The sequence below is a fragment of the Podarcis gaigeae genome (genome assembly GCF_964106915.1).
Source record: "Podarcis gaigeae genome assembly, chromosome: 6".
Taxonomy (NCBI): domain Eukaryota; kingdom Metazoa; phylum Chordata; class Lepidosauria; order Squamata; family Lacertidae; genus Podarcis; species Podarcis gaigeae.
Window position 1 is genome coordinate 47341529 of NC_139682.1, and position 14154 is coordinate 47355682.

Sequence of the window (14154 nt, forward strand, 5' to 3'; positions counted from 1 at the left end):
CTGAAGCCATGTGCTGTGTGTGGTGGGAGTAGCCATGACCTCCTCCTCTTCTTCGACGTCCCCTGGAACTCCTCGTCTGGTAACTAGGGGTAACGGCCTTGGTGCTGTCTTGACCAGGTTCACGTGTGCAATTCCTAATTAAATGGGAAGGGGAACCACAGCGAAAACAGTGTCTAGCTGCAAAAGCATTTACTGTGTGCTCAAACTCAGCATCAACACTCTTAGGCACAGCATAACTCCCCTTTAAAGACAAACCTCTTTCTCTTTGCCTCTTATCCTGTTCATCTGCAAGCCGAGATGAAATGTATTCAAGGGTTAATTCAGTTGAAGGCATAGCTTCCAAAGTTAGAGCTAGAGTCTCATAGCTTTTATCAAGAGAAGACAACAATATGTATGACTGCTGCTCCATTGAGAAAGGAATGCCCAGCTCTCTTAGTTGATTAAAGGCAGACACCATTTTGGCAATATGTTCTTTCACACACGCTCCCGGTTGGAGACGTAAATCAAACAAACATCTTGTAGCATGGATCTTGGCCCCCGCAGTGTTTCTGGAATTTAGCCGCTGCAGAACCGTCCAGACCTCATGCGTGTTCTTTAACTCAGAAACGTAAGGCATTTGCTCTGGTCCCACTGCCAAAAACTAGTAGACCTTGGGCTTTCCTGTCACGTTTCTGTGAAGCTGCTGCTGTTGCTTTGTCTTCTGCAGACGCGTCTGCAGGTGCCTGTAAAGGCGGTGCTTCAGTACAACTCCACAACTCTTTTGCTTGCAACCAAACCCTCACTCTAGCCTTCCAATCTTGCCAATTTTTCCCATTGAGTCGCGTAAACGGGACAGAAAAACTTTCCTGGGACTCTGCCATCCTCTCTGGGGCTTAGGAACGATACTCACACACCTGTAGACCGTCTCCCAGCTGCTGAGGTGGCTCCTTGAGGAATAAGACGTCTTCCAGCGAGTACAAACTGCTCAGTGCCTGTTTAAAACTTTTCTAGGCACATTGCAGGACTCAAGCTGGTTTGAAAGCTTTCGTTGTCGGCAACCGCTTCTGACTTCGCTCCAGTCCTTGCATAAATCACTCTGAACTGCACTCCTTAGCTCCTTCTTGACGTACAAACATCCATAACCTGTCCCATTAAACTTTAATTAGTTTAATGTAAATGCCCAGTGCGCTTCCATCATCACAAGTCCCACTACAGCAGAGTATTTCGCACAGCAGTTGAAGAAGGGCAGGAGAGGCAGTATCTTTTCAAAGAGGAGTCTTGGAGCATGCGGTTTGTAACTCAAAGATAAGGTTTATTTACAAAACAAAAAACAACCCTGGCGAAGAACCACACATCTCAGCAAACACGCCCAAAAAAGGGGGAGAAAGGGAAGAACAAACACACGGGAGACTATTTATACAAACTCATGTTCCTGGAAGCCTAATGACCTCCAGCTGCTCAGTGATTAGAGCGTTTCTGCTACCTTTTAACCCTTTGATAGCAACACGGCATTGTAGATTTGTTAGCCTGTCAGGTACTGCAATATTTCTGTTGTTTTTGCTGCAACAGACTAACATGGCTACCCCCTGGAAACTACTTCATAACAAGACTTATCCAGCTTTAAATTAAGATCAAGGCACAGTAGTATGCATGCTGATTGGATTTACACTCTATCAGCATGCTTTTGGGTGAAAAGTTCTCAGTAATTGGTTAACATGCATATTTGTAATTACCCCCACGTCAATTATATGGCTGTGTAATTGGCATCACATTGTATGCAACACGTTACTTAGCATTTGATGAATAAGGAAGCTGTAGAATTATAAAAGGCCCACAATCTTATTTAGTCCCCAAAAGGCCAAAGCTTATTTTACAACGGATCAGTTAGTCTTTAAGACCCTTTGATGTACATAAAACACACACCCCCTCCAACATCCCTCTGATGAAAACCAGGACACATGCTTTTTATGTTGTGCTGCCGCGTGAGTCAGCTAGCTCATGTGAGAGCGCAACACCACTGCAGGCGCCGGTTCATTCTCTTCCCTGAGCTCGGCGGCGGCACTGGAGGGGTGTGTGTGGAAATGGCACATTCTAGGATCAAATCAGAAGCCAGGATGACTTCTGTAATTCTGGGATGTCGTGGGACAATCAGAGCACTTGAAAGATATGTTTAAAAGTTTGTTGATAAACGGGATGTTGCATTTGGGATTGTTCCTTCATCTTGATCTAGGGGAAAGGCAACGGCCATTTGTGTTTTCCTGTATCAGTGGTGGGGAACCATTTTCTGCATTGTCTTCTGCGTACCCTTCGGAGGGCTACATGCCAATGACACAGGGCTCAGAGGTGAAAGCAGGCAGAACAATGAATGTAAAGTTAACCTTTGTACAGTAGGCTGCTTTCTACACACTGTTATACACCCCTCTCAATCCTCCATCCAGACAAGCAAGAGGCGCTAAGAGACTTTAAGGACATAACATTATGGAGGCAAAAATACTTGGGGTGCAAAGCAAGGCCAGTGAGAGGTGTGCTGGGGGGAGTCCTGAGGGCCAAATAGAGTGACCTGGTGGTTGCATGTGGCCCTCAGGCCTGAGCTTCCCTATCCCAGTTTTTTTAAAGGAAACGGGAACCAAGGTATACTTGATAGTGTGGAAGGTTGTATAAAAGGAAGAGGAAATGCCACTGTGACCCAAGAAATACCTGGAAAATTATGGATTTAAGATGCAACTGCTCTGATGAATTTTGAGATAGCGCAGAGCTGTTGTGGCCGAAATGTGTTGGCTGATGGGAGTTGTGGTCCAAAGTATTGCAGGGAAGGGAACTAGAGTGTGGCGATCTGATTGAGACTGTAATCTATATCACTAATCTTGCCCATCTTCCCTCTCCCGTTCTCTGTCTTGCAGGAGAAGCTAGAATACTTCTTTCTCACAGTATTTGCCATTGAGGCACTGCTAAAGATAATTGCCTATGGATTTTTATTCCATGCAGACGCCTACCTCCGAAATGGCTGGAATGTGCTGGATTTCACCATAGTATTTTTGGGGTAAAGGAGCTCAGTTTTATTTCTGTCTGTGTGTATGTCTAGATTTCGTTAGAAATTTATGTTAAACATATTCAAATAAATGCTAGAAGTACATTAACAGTATAATCCTATATATACTTCTTCTCAGAAGTAAGTCTCATTGACTTTAGTGGGACTTACTCCATGGCAGTGCTTTCCCCCCAAAAAAAAGAACAACATGTTTAGTGGTACTCTCATTTTGACTCAAGAATATCACAATTTTATAGTTCAAATCAGGGAAAATAAATACAGTAGATGGACAAAAGTACAACGATTCACAAAATGTTTAGGGGCATGCGCACCCCTGCGTACCCCCAGAAAAAAAGCACTGCTCCCTGGTAAGCATTTATAGGATTGCAATATAATGGGGCTTGCTTCTGGGTAGGCATTTTGAGGATTGCACAGTAAGTTGTAGCTTTTTTTCTTTTTTAGAGTTTTAAACATTGTACAAAATGCATTAAAATAAATACACGTTTACAAATAAAAGTAGCAAAGTATGGTATGAGGCATATGAGGATACCACTTGCTGAACCTTATGATTCAGCTGTGAGACCAACTAGTCATTCCAGCTTAGAGCAGAGCCGGACTTTTAACCCAATATACAGTTTTGCCTGCTCAGTTACTAATCAGTGTGCTGCAGAGAAGCGAGGTGATGAAGTTAGTATTTTTCTGCATCACCCAGTTAATATAGCACAGAAATGCGGTGAGGTTCAGCCATGACACATATTGGCCTATGCTGCCCTTGCTTCATGCGGTTGCTGATGTGGCGAGCTGTTTTTGTGCAGCGCCCCACAGTGTGCAAATCAGGCTATTATTTTATTTTATTTTTGTCATTCTACCCCAGAGCTTTCCCACTGGACTCAATCTACCATGTGGAGTGATTTAAAAGTAGCCTCCATGCAACAGCTGCAACATGCACACTGTGGCTGCAGAAGCCATAGGAACCAAGCTTCCTTTCCTCCTGGGAACATAGTGGGGAGGTGTTAAAAAACTTTCCCTTTCATTTGTTATTTGACTCTTACTGCATCTGCATAGTTCCCACCACACTCCTGTCCCTTGTTCACCATTTTCTTTGTCCATTGTCTTGTAGAGTCTTCACAGTGATCCTGGAGAGAGTCAGCGTAATAGAAAGCGCCCTTCTCAGTGGGCAGGGTGGCTTTGATGTCAAAGCCCTGAGAGCCTTTCGGGTGCTGCGGCCTCTACGCCTGGTGTCAGGAGTACCAAGTGGGTGAAATGTCCTTTGGGTTAGATGAGTGGATGCAGGCAGAAGGCTAGAACAATGATGACTGGACACAACCCCCTTAAGCCAGGGGTAGCCAATATCTTCCAGATATCATTGGACTGTAGCCATCACTGAGGCTGACTGGAGTTGGAATCTAACAACATCCAGAGAGCACCCCATTGACTACCCATGACTCCATTGATCAGATAAATAAGAAATAAAAATAGATTATCTTTTTATGTTAAATTGTTTGGGGTGAGGAGTAGGAAACTGTAACAGGCTATGCCAAGTAACTAGAACAGGTGACATCTGCAGGTTGGCCTTCAAAGAGTTTGAAAAGTATTTAATCACATCCAAACACTCATGGGGGCAGTGAGGTAGCCTTGGAAGAGAGAGCAGATATGGCCAACCAAAACAGTAATTGAGTCTAGGTAACTGAGAAACAATAAAGACTCAATTTGTTAATTCATGGAGAACATTGACTACAATGGCAAGAACTTCTGTGTTATTTGCTTCACCAAAAGGAGGGCTGTGGCTCAGTTGTAGAATACATGCTTGAATGCCAAGGTTCAATCTCTGGTACCTCTGTGAAGGGCTAGGAAAGATTCCTCTCTGAAAAACCTGAAGAGCTGCTGCCACCCAGTGTTGACAATACTGTTTAACCAATTCACTGATGAACCAATAGCCTGATTCAAAATAATGCAGTTTACCTGTGACACTAACTTATTTGACTTCAGCTAAAAGTGAATGGGAGGCTGCAGGTGTTGTAGCATTCTGTTCTCTCTTCCTCATCTGCAAGAGCAGCAGCACCATGAGTCTGACTTTAGTCTCTGCTTCCTCCTGAAAGAAAAGAGCAGCCTTGTTGCTACAGAAAGGGTATAGCAGTAAGAAACTTCTCCCAGGTAGGGCCAGTCCTACCATGAAGCAAAGCAAGGATTCTGCCTCAGATGGCAGGTGCTGATGGGGCAGTGGCAGTGAGGTGTTGAAGGATACAGCTGTTTGTGCCATATGCCATAACCTGTGCCCAGTGCTGTCAGGATGCTGTCAGCAGCTCCTGGCTGGTTGCCCAGGAAAGAATAAAGACAAAGGAAAAGTTTCTTACTTTCCTTTTTTATTTCAATCTTTACAGAGAGAGACTATAGAACCCAGCCTCTTGGACAATGTCATTGTCCCTAGTGAATCTCCACCCCACCGTCTCTCCCACTACCTCATTTGTCATTCTCATTGTCTCCTCTACGGGTGCTGCTACGTGCCTTCTGTCTTTGAGCTCTTTGCTCTCCTACTTTTAAGGCTCGCCGGGTTCTAGGAGATGGAGGGTCTGGAATGCTTTCTAATGACAACATGTCAGCTGGGTGTTGTTCTGGCCAGTGGCGGAGCTTCATGCTCATACACCAGGGGGGTGGAGAGCAGGTGGGGGCGGGGCTGGCATGCATCCCGGGGCATGGCACGCTGCCCGCAGAGGCGTGGTGCACATCCTGGGGGCATGACACGCTACCTGCAGGAGGTGGCGCCCAGCGTGGGTGGGGGGCAGCCGCAATTGCACCCTACCGGGATCACGCTGCTGGGGGTGGTGCGCTCTCCACCCACTCCTCTTCCTCCACCAGTGGTTCTGGCTCTCCCATGATTTCCCAGCTTTTCCCCTCATCTGCCTCTGAGCTGCGACCTCCCTCAATCCCCTGTTGTAAATCTATACTGTCTTCCTCCTCACTGGAAGGGTCAGGATAGGAAGAAGGTCTCCACCATTCCTCCTCTGCCCAGTCCCTGACAGTCCCCTACCAACTACCCACCCAGCTGTAAGACTGGGGAAAACTGAAAAATAGCACAAGCCCTGCCCCCGATGTGTTTGTTGCTATGTTCATAGCACCACTGTTTATTTATTGCACAGTCTTGTAGAAGTCACCACATCTCCCTTATGAAATGCAGGTCAGTGCTCATGAGGTTAGAAGGTTAAATTGTAGATGGGATCATATGACAGTATATGGCAGCAACTGGAAAGCAGAAAGATGTAGTGAAACGGTGGGAAACCTATGGCCCTTTGGATGCTGTTGGACTCCAACTCCCACCATTCCTCACCACTGGCCATGATAGATTAGCTGATGGGAGCTGTAGTCTAACAGCATCTAGAGGACCCCATCTCCAATGCAGTCAATAGAATAAAGATGGTGTGAACAGCTGGCTCTCTTCCTTCCTGTTACAGGTCTGCAAGTGGTACTGAACTCAATCGTCAAGGCTACGTTGCCCCTGATCCACATTGCTGTGCTTGTTGTCTTCATGCTTGTCATCTATGCCATTATGGGGCAGGAGCTCTTCAAGGGCAAAATGCACAAGACCTGCTACTACAATGGAACAGGTAGGGGATGCAGTTGATCTGCTCATAATTTATAAAGCTGCAAGAAGGGGTCTGGGGCATCACCTTGAGCTACATCTGTGAGGCAAAATATCTGCCTTTTGTGCTCTTGCATAAACAGGAAGTAGATGCAAACGAGAAGCCTGCTGCATCCTCTGAAACTGCTTCCATTGGAACTAGGGAAAGGGGTACATGCTAAAATAGACAGATAACAGTGAGCACAAGCTACCCTGACAGAGCCTCACATTTGTCCCTTTGTTTCCTTCCTTAGATATCATTGCAACCGTGGAAAATGAAAAACCATCTCCATGTACAAATTCAGGCCATGGGCGCCGCTGCACTATTCCTGGTTCAGAGTGCAGGGGCTATTGGCCAGGACCCAACTATGGCATCACCCACTTTGATAACTTTGGGTTTTCTATGCTGACTGTCTACCAGTGTATCTCCATGGAAAGCTGGACTGAAGTCCTCTACTGGGTAGGCTAAGCTTTGGGCGGGAAGGGAGGAAGATAATGTAGGGCTCTTTTGCAAAATGTAGGGGATGAGGAACTATGGGCATGTAGTCATGTCATCTCCCGGGTAGTGGACTCACTCACTACAGAATGACACTGTTGTTTCAGTGAATCGGTCACCCCACATGCAGAGCATTCCCCTAGTTAGGGCACCTGTCTGCACAGGCTAGACATCAAGTTCTAGAAGATCCTTAACGTGTGGGTTTCAGTTCGAGGAGTCCCCAAAAGTATAAGATATTTGGAACCTCATAAACATTCACTTATTGCGAGCAACATACCTACCTTTGAAATTAGCACTGACTCAAACAAGAAATAATTTGTCAAAACAGATGCTGCAGGAAATCTAGGAGGGGTCCACATCCTCACCTTTAGTTTACCCACCAGGTCTCCCAGGTTTTTTGTTTTGTTTTGTTTTTGTTTAGTGGAAAAGAAGGTATGATGGATGAGTCATGGTCTACTCCCAGATTTGTCATGGTTGTTTCTCCAGCCCTTTCCCCAGATTAGAAGATTTCCAGAGTGTCATGTATATGGACCACCTTACAAATCATTATCATCACATTTCTGTTCTGCCTTAGGTAAATGATGCCATTGGGAATGAATGGCCCTGGATCTACTTTGTCAGCCTCATCTTACTTGGGTCGTTTTTTATCCTTAATCTGATCCTGGGTGTGCTCAGTGGGTAAGCAGCTCATAGCATGTGGTATGCTATCTACTCTCTCAGCAGCATCAACATGGCAGTCAGTCCTGAATGTGACTTAAAACAGTTTAAGTCCTATGAGGAAAAGATGGTTTTTTTCATGTTTGCCCCATATTCCAATAGCTCAATTTCCCACTGCTAGACCTGATGCATCAATAGAATGCTAGGGCCTGAAAGGGACATCATAGACATATGAGCACATATTGTGGTGCAGCATGGATAGAGTACACTCAAGTAGTTGCATTGGCTGGGGACACTTGGCAAGCATGGCACTGCCAAGAGCAGGGGTGGAGCAAAGCAGGGACTTTTCAGCAATATGAACCAGCACACTGCTCTTTCATGTTGAACCACAGTAAAACATTAAGTATGGCTTAAGATGATGTGCAAACCAGGTCATTATCTTAGTAATCCTTCTAACCCTCACCTTGTAATGTAGGACACTTTAATTAGGTCCAGATTCTAGCAGGGGTGTGTGTGTGTGTGTGTGTGTGTGTGTGTGTGTTTAAAGCACAGAGCTAGTGGCTTGACTGAAACCACCAAGTCACTACTGAGTGAGACTTGAACTCAGGACCGACTCCCTGACCCATCACTATGCCATACAAGTTCTCATCTGAGTTTTCCCCCCAGGGAATTCACCAAAGAGCGTGAGAAAGCCAAATCACGGGGTACCTTCCAGAAACTGAGGGAGAAGCAGCAGTTGGAGGAAGACATGAAAGGCTACATGGACTGGATCACCCATGCAGAAGTCATGGATAGCGACCGGACACGTGGGGAAGGTACTAAGCTTTGTATTATTGTCGTTTTGGTTTGGTTTATTCTTGCCTGTTGATGATACTGCTTAGAATCAGTAGGGCTGAGAGCAGTACCTGCTGGGAAATGTAGTCTGAGAGAATGGGAGATTAGGAAGCAGGAAGGAAAATCGAAGGCCTGGGCAAAGTTGCAGAGCTACGTAGCGTTTGATGATAATGGTTTTGTAAATAACACAACAGGTTTCTTACCTTTCTTCATCTTTCACAGGAATGATGCCATCAGATGAAGGTGGATCAGAGACAGAGAGCCTGTATGAGATTGAGGGCATGAATAAATGGATTTTGTTTTTGTAAGTAGCATGCATATCATGCATGGCAATCCAAACATGCTCAAGTCCTGCTGTAGTGCAAGAGCCCCAAAGCTCTCAAATTTCATCAGAGAAATGTTGGAGGGTATGGTAGGATGTCCCTATTTTATCAGAGAAATTTTGGAGGGTATGGAGTTATCCTACCCCTGAGCCATTTGAAGGCAATCCTGTATAGGGAAGTTTTTAATGTTTATTATGTTTTTATATATGTTGGCAGCCACCCAGAGTGGCAACCCAGTCAGATGGGTGGGGTATAAATAGTAAAATTATTATTATTATTATTGAATAGGATGTCCCTATTTTCACCAGAGAAATGTTGGAGGGTATATCATAGAGTTGGAAGCATTTTCTCCCTGCACTCCCATCTATCTGTTGTGCCACCAGCCATGAGAACCATGCTCGCTTCCTGTTTTTTCTTGCGCCAGCCATTCTGCTAGCACTACTAGCGCACTGCTAAGGTACTTTAACTTAGCGCAACATTGAATTTCTCCCAGAGACCACAGGGATTATTTATTCTTCCATCTGCACCTGCAGTTTTGATGGCCTTGTTAGGCCTTATATGGTCCCCTTAAAGAGGCACAAACTAAATATTTGCAAGCCACCCTGGAGATTGCAGATACCCAGGGAAGAAGGTGAACGTTGTGTTTTGCAGGCCTGCTTTAGTGCTGCATCACCACAACCATATTAGTAAGAGTGATGCTTTTCAAAAGTGCTGTGAAATTCTGAACACGGGCCCTAGAGCAAGTGAAAACTAAGAATAGGTAGGGTTCTGAAGCCGTTTTCAGGGGTTCATGTGCCACCATTCTGGTTTTAACTGCCTCCTTTTTCTCTAGTCGACACTGGCGACGATCGAACCGCCTTCTCCGCAGGAAATGCCGCGAACTGGTTAAGTCCAGGTTTTTCTATTGGTTTGTCCTCTTGATTATCGCGTTGAACACCATCTCAATAGCTACTGAGCATCACCAACAACCTGATTGGCTGACCAAGGCTCAAGGTGAGTTGGGCACTCTGTTTAAGGGAACTTTGAAGGTTCTGATTAACAGGGGGCGGTGCTGTGATGCTCTCAATCCTAAACTTCCTTGCTTGATCCTCCTTTCTGCTTCTCAGTGCCCTAGTCCCACTTTAACCCCATGCCAAACATGTTCCCATACCAATATACTTCCTTCTTGCCTCAGGCAGCAACTGCATTTAATAAAGTTTAGCCCTAACCATAATGTAAGAGGTTGATTCTAAGGTGTGAAAGGCAAAAGTCAAAGGGAAAACTGAACAGACTGCAGGGGAACATGGGACAGGAAGTATATTGGTATATATATTTAAATTGGAAATTGGAAAATGTTATTCAAAATGCAAGAGCCGCAAGAACTTTGCTCATTATCAAGAAGTTTCAACCCTTCCTTAGATTTTCAACACGTGCTGTGTTTAGGAATTAGAAGGGTCTCAGCATATAGGCTACCCCCCTCCCCCCGCAAACCCCTAACATTATACACCTGCTACATGTAACGGATAGCTTGGTTCTTGCATGCACTCTTAACATCTTAGCTGGCTTCTGAAAGCGGAAGCACTATTTCCCAGCAGAGGAGAGCTGAGTAGAGTGAAGGAAGTAATTCTGGACTTCCCACCTCCACTTCTTCCTCCCAACCCTCATGCTTTCTCTCTGAAGAGGAATTGGGCTCCTCGAGGACAGAGGAGATCTGGTCCATTCATCATTCTGCTTACAGATATTGCCAACCGGGTGCTTCTGGCCCTCTTCACGATAGAGATGATTCTTAAGATGTATGCTCTGGGCTTCCGCCAGTACTTCATGTCAATCTTCAACCGCTTTGATTGCCTTGTGGTGTGCACTGGCATCCTAGAGATCATACTGGTGGAAATTACCTCCATGACACCCCTGGGCATCTCTGTTTTGCGGTGCATTCGCCTGCTGAGGCTCTTCAAAATAACTAAGTGAGTATGCCAACCATTTCTCATAGGACTTGGCTCCAGAACCTTTGCCATCCTGGTGAGATGCAGGAGGCTTGGAAGCAGAACAGAAGCATCCAGCTAGTTTTGGAAACATAATGCTAGACTAGATGCATCTCTCATACTATCTGGCAGAGCTTCTTTGTATTCATTTGGTGGCCATAGAGTTGGTCACATCTGCACCATACATTTAAAGCACTCCCATAGCACTTTAACAGTCATGGCTTACCCCACCCCACCCCCAAAATTCTGGGAGCTGTAGTTTGTTAAGGGTGCTGGGAACTAGTTCTGCAAGGGGTCTCCTAACAACTCAGCACCTTTAACTGCAATTCCCAGGATTCTTTGGGGGGAGCCATGACTGTTAAAGTGGTATCACTGTGCTTTAAATATTTGGTGTGTGTGTGACCACCATGTGGCTACCTGCTTCAAGTCCATCTCTACAAAGTAAAAGAGGATGTGAGATTTCATCTCCTGATGTCTCTGAGTGAGGCTGAACAAATTGATTAAATCTGCCACCTGTTCTCTGCCTACGTATCTGTAGTGGAGAGCAATGATTTGTCAAACTTTCCCTTGGATGAACTATGATGTTTGAAAATAGCTTCTCTAGTCCTGGGAACTAGTCATGTTAGGTACCAAGCTAGATTAGATGGCAGAACAGAAGATGGAGTCATCCAGGCATAGCAATCTCCCTGCCGAATGCAACTGAGCACACTGAACAGCTGTACATACAGCCAACAGTATGTCTCGTACACAGATCAATGCTATATTGTTTTAATGCCTTTATTTGAGCTGCTATAGTCTTTGTTTGGTCTTTGGCATACCCCACCTTGGCATCACTTCTTGGATGAAGAGCGGGTGAAAAAGCAAATAAATAAATTGAATTTGTTGCCCTATTGGATGTGGCTGCATATGCTCAACTACATTCAAGATGGCAGCCATGAGATTATAACTAGTTTTAGTTAGTTAGTCATTAGGATGATTTATATTCTCTGTCTTTAGCTAGAAAGCTGCACTTCAAAGCTTGGCTCCTGGATCTGAAAGTATCTTAGCATCTTCACATAGGTGTGCACATAACGTTGGTGTCCCTCTCTAGGTATTGGACCTCTCTGAACAACTTAGTGGCATCTCTGCTGAACTCGGTGCGCTCCATCATCTCCCTCCTCACTCTCCTCTTCCTCTTCATGACCATCTTTGCCCTATTAGGGATGCAACTTTTTGGAGGGAGGTTTGACTTTGATGATACAGTGATACGGCGCAGCACCTTTGATAACTTCCCTCAGGCTCTCATCACTGTCTTTCAGGTACAACGTGGGGTTTTTAATAAGCCAGTTTAAGGGCAGGGTTTTGTAAGTGACAATTGTTGTCTTCTGTACTAAGTTCTGGCAGAAAATGGGTGACCAATGGGGGAAATAGGAATCTGTGAATTGTGGGATATTGTCTGAGCTTTGGGAACGCATAGACTTTTTGGACAATGGGGCCTGAGAAAAGGGTCTTTAATGAAGAGGTCTTCAAACTCAGATGAGAACCTAATGCAGTCTTCCCCAACCTGTTGTCCTCCAAATGTTGTTGGGCAACAACTCCCATCACCCCTGACCATTGGCCATGCTGGCTAGGATTGATGGGACCAGATATCCAACAATATTTGGAGGGCACCAGGTTGGAGAAGCCAGGCCTCATGCAATGGTTGTGCTCAGGATACCCTGTTGCTGCTAATATCTCTCTCGTCTACTTCTAGGTCCTGACTGGGGAAGACTGGACTTCTGTTATGTACAATGGCATAATGGCTTATGGAGGGCCAGTCTACCCTGGTGTGCTGGTCTGCATTTACTTCATTGTTCTCTTTGTCTGTGGGAATTGTATCCTTTCTTTGCCCCATTAGGGGGATGGAGTCCCCTATTAATAGAGTCAGATAAAAGCTCTTCTGCACTGAATTCTCATGCATTCATTTTGCAACATCACCGTAAGATGCAATGTAAGTATTTCTCACAGCATTTCATAGTGACAGCATTTCATGTTGGTCCGTTTACTGTCCACACAGTAGATGGGTGTGTGCATGTGGCTATGAGGACCAGTACACAATCTGCACACCAGGGTCCTCATTTTTTAAATGATGTTCCCATTTCTTCTGACTGCTTCCTGCACTTTTCATTCTGCTCTACCTGCCAAACTGAATGGTGTGGGAAGCTGTGTCCCATTATTAGGATTATTAGCTTATTAAGAACATGCTCTTAAGTCTTATTTATTTATAAATATAGAGACCATCCCTCATGTCAAATATCAGGGCAGTGTACAACCACAAGTACAAAAGAGATAAAACAATATGTAATGATCATAAAAGTGACTAGCTCACCTTAAACAATCAAAACATTGAATAGACCTGTCGACATAGTGTTCAAGAGCCATCTGAAGGTCAGAAATGAGGGCGCCTGCCAAATCTCTGCTGGAAGAGTATTTCATAGCATGGGATACTAAATGCCCAACTTCTTGCTGAAGCCAGTCAAGCTTCTGAAACGTGGGGAACAATCAACAGCATTTCTTGATCTCAGTGATCAAGCTGGGATAGAAGGGCTCAGGGAGTCCTTTGGGTATCCTGGATGCAAATTGCTTAGGGCTTCAGGTTTATATTACCTAAACTCACACTGTATAATTCCTTAGCCTTGCTCCCCACAACCCAGATATCTTGCTCAATGTTTTCCTGGCTATTGCCGTGGACAACCTTGCTGAAGCTGAAACTTTGACCTCTGCCCAGAAAGCCAAAGCTGAAGAGAGGAAGAAAAAGAAAATGGGCCGGTCAGTTGTGCCTCCTGGTGGCCATGACAATATCTACCTCTGGGTTCTCATCTGGGACCCAACAGGGGGTTTGGCTGAACTGTAAGGTGTTTCCTGCCCCCCCAATAATAGCTTCCCCTTTGCTTCACTTCCTTCTCCTCTTGCTTTCTTGGTTCTTCACTCTAGAGGTTACCCGGAGAAGTCAGAAGAGGAAAAGCAGTTGCTGGCTAAGAAGCTGGAACAGAAAGCCAAGGGAGAAGGAATGCCCACCACAGCCAAGGTCTGCCACGGGTGACTAGGAGTGGGTGAATCAGTCGATATTGCTTTGTCTCCATTTTGTCACTTTTCCAATCCAGAGTTCAGTTCCCCACATTTCCACATCAGTCTGTAAATTTATATTTTAAAAAGTCCTAATGAAAATTTATCAGCATTGTGGTACGAATTTCTCCTGTGAATTTTCTATGCAGGTTTATCTAAAAAAACACATTCCTGCA

At 45.0% G+C, this 14154-nt stretch overlaps 1 protein-coding gene across 2 annotated transcripts in view; it reads left to right on the forward strand.

Moving 5' to 3' along the window:
- The window catches only part of CACNA1S (calcium voltage-gated channel subunit alpha1 S), a 60569-nt gene that overhangs the window by 15037 nt on the left and 31378 nt on the right, over window positions 1-14154 (forward strand). For both annotated transcript variants that reach the window (XM_083745166.1, XM_083745167.1), the window contains exons 3-15: window positions 2880-3019; window positions 4128-4261; window positions 6457-6609; window positions 6878-7083; window positions 7694-7797; window positions 8443-8591; window positions 8833-8914; window positions 9766-9926; window positions 10651-10876; window positions 11985-12192; window positions 12627-12747; window positions 13567-13681; window positions 13847-13940. In XM_083745166.1, coding sequence (XP_083601292.1) covers window positions 2880-3019; window positions 4128-4261; window positions 6457-6609; window positions 6878-7083; window positions 7694-7797; window positions 8443-8591; window positions 8833-8914; window positions 9766-9926; window positions 10651-10876; window positions 11985-12192; window positions 12627-12747; window positions 13567-13681; window positions 13847-13940 — 1893 coding nt within the window. The remainder of the gene's footprint in view (window positions 1-2879; window positions 3020-4127; window positions 4262-6456; window positions 6610-6877; window positions 7084-7693; window positions 7798-8442; window positions 8592-8832; window positions 8915-9765; window positions 9927-10650; window positions 10877-11984; window positions 12193-12626; window positions 12748-13566; window positions 13682-13846; window positions 13941-14154) is intronic.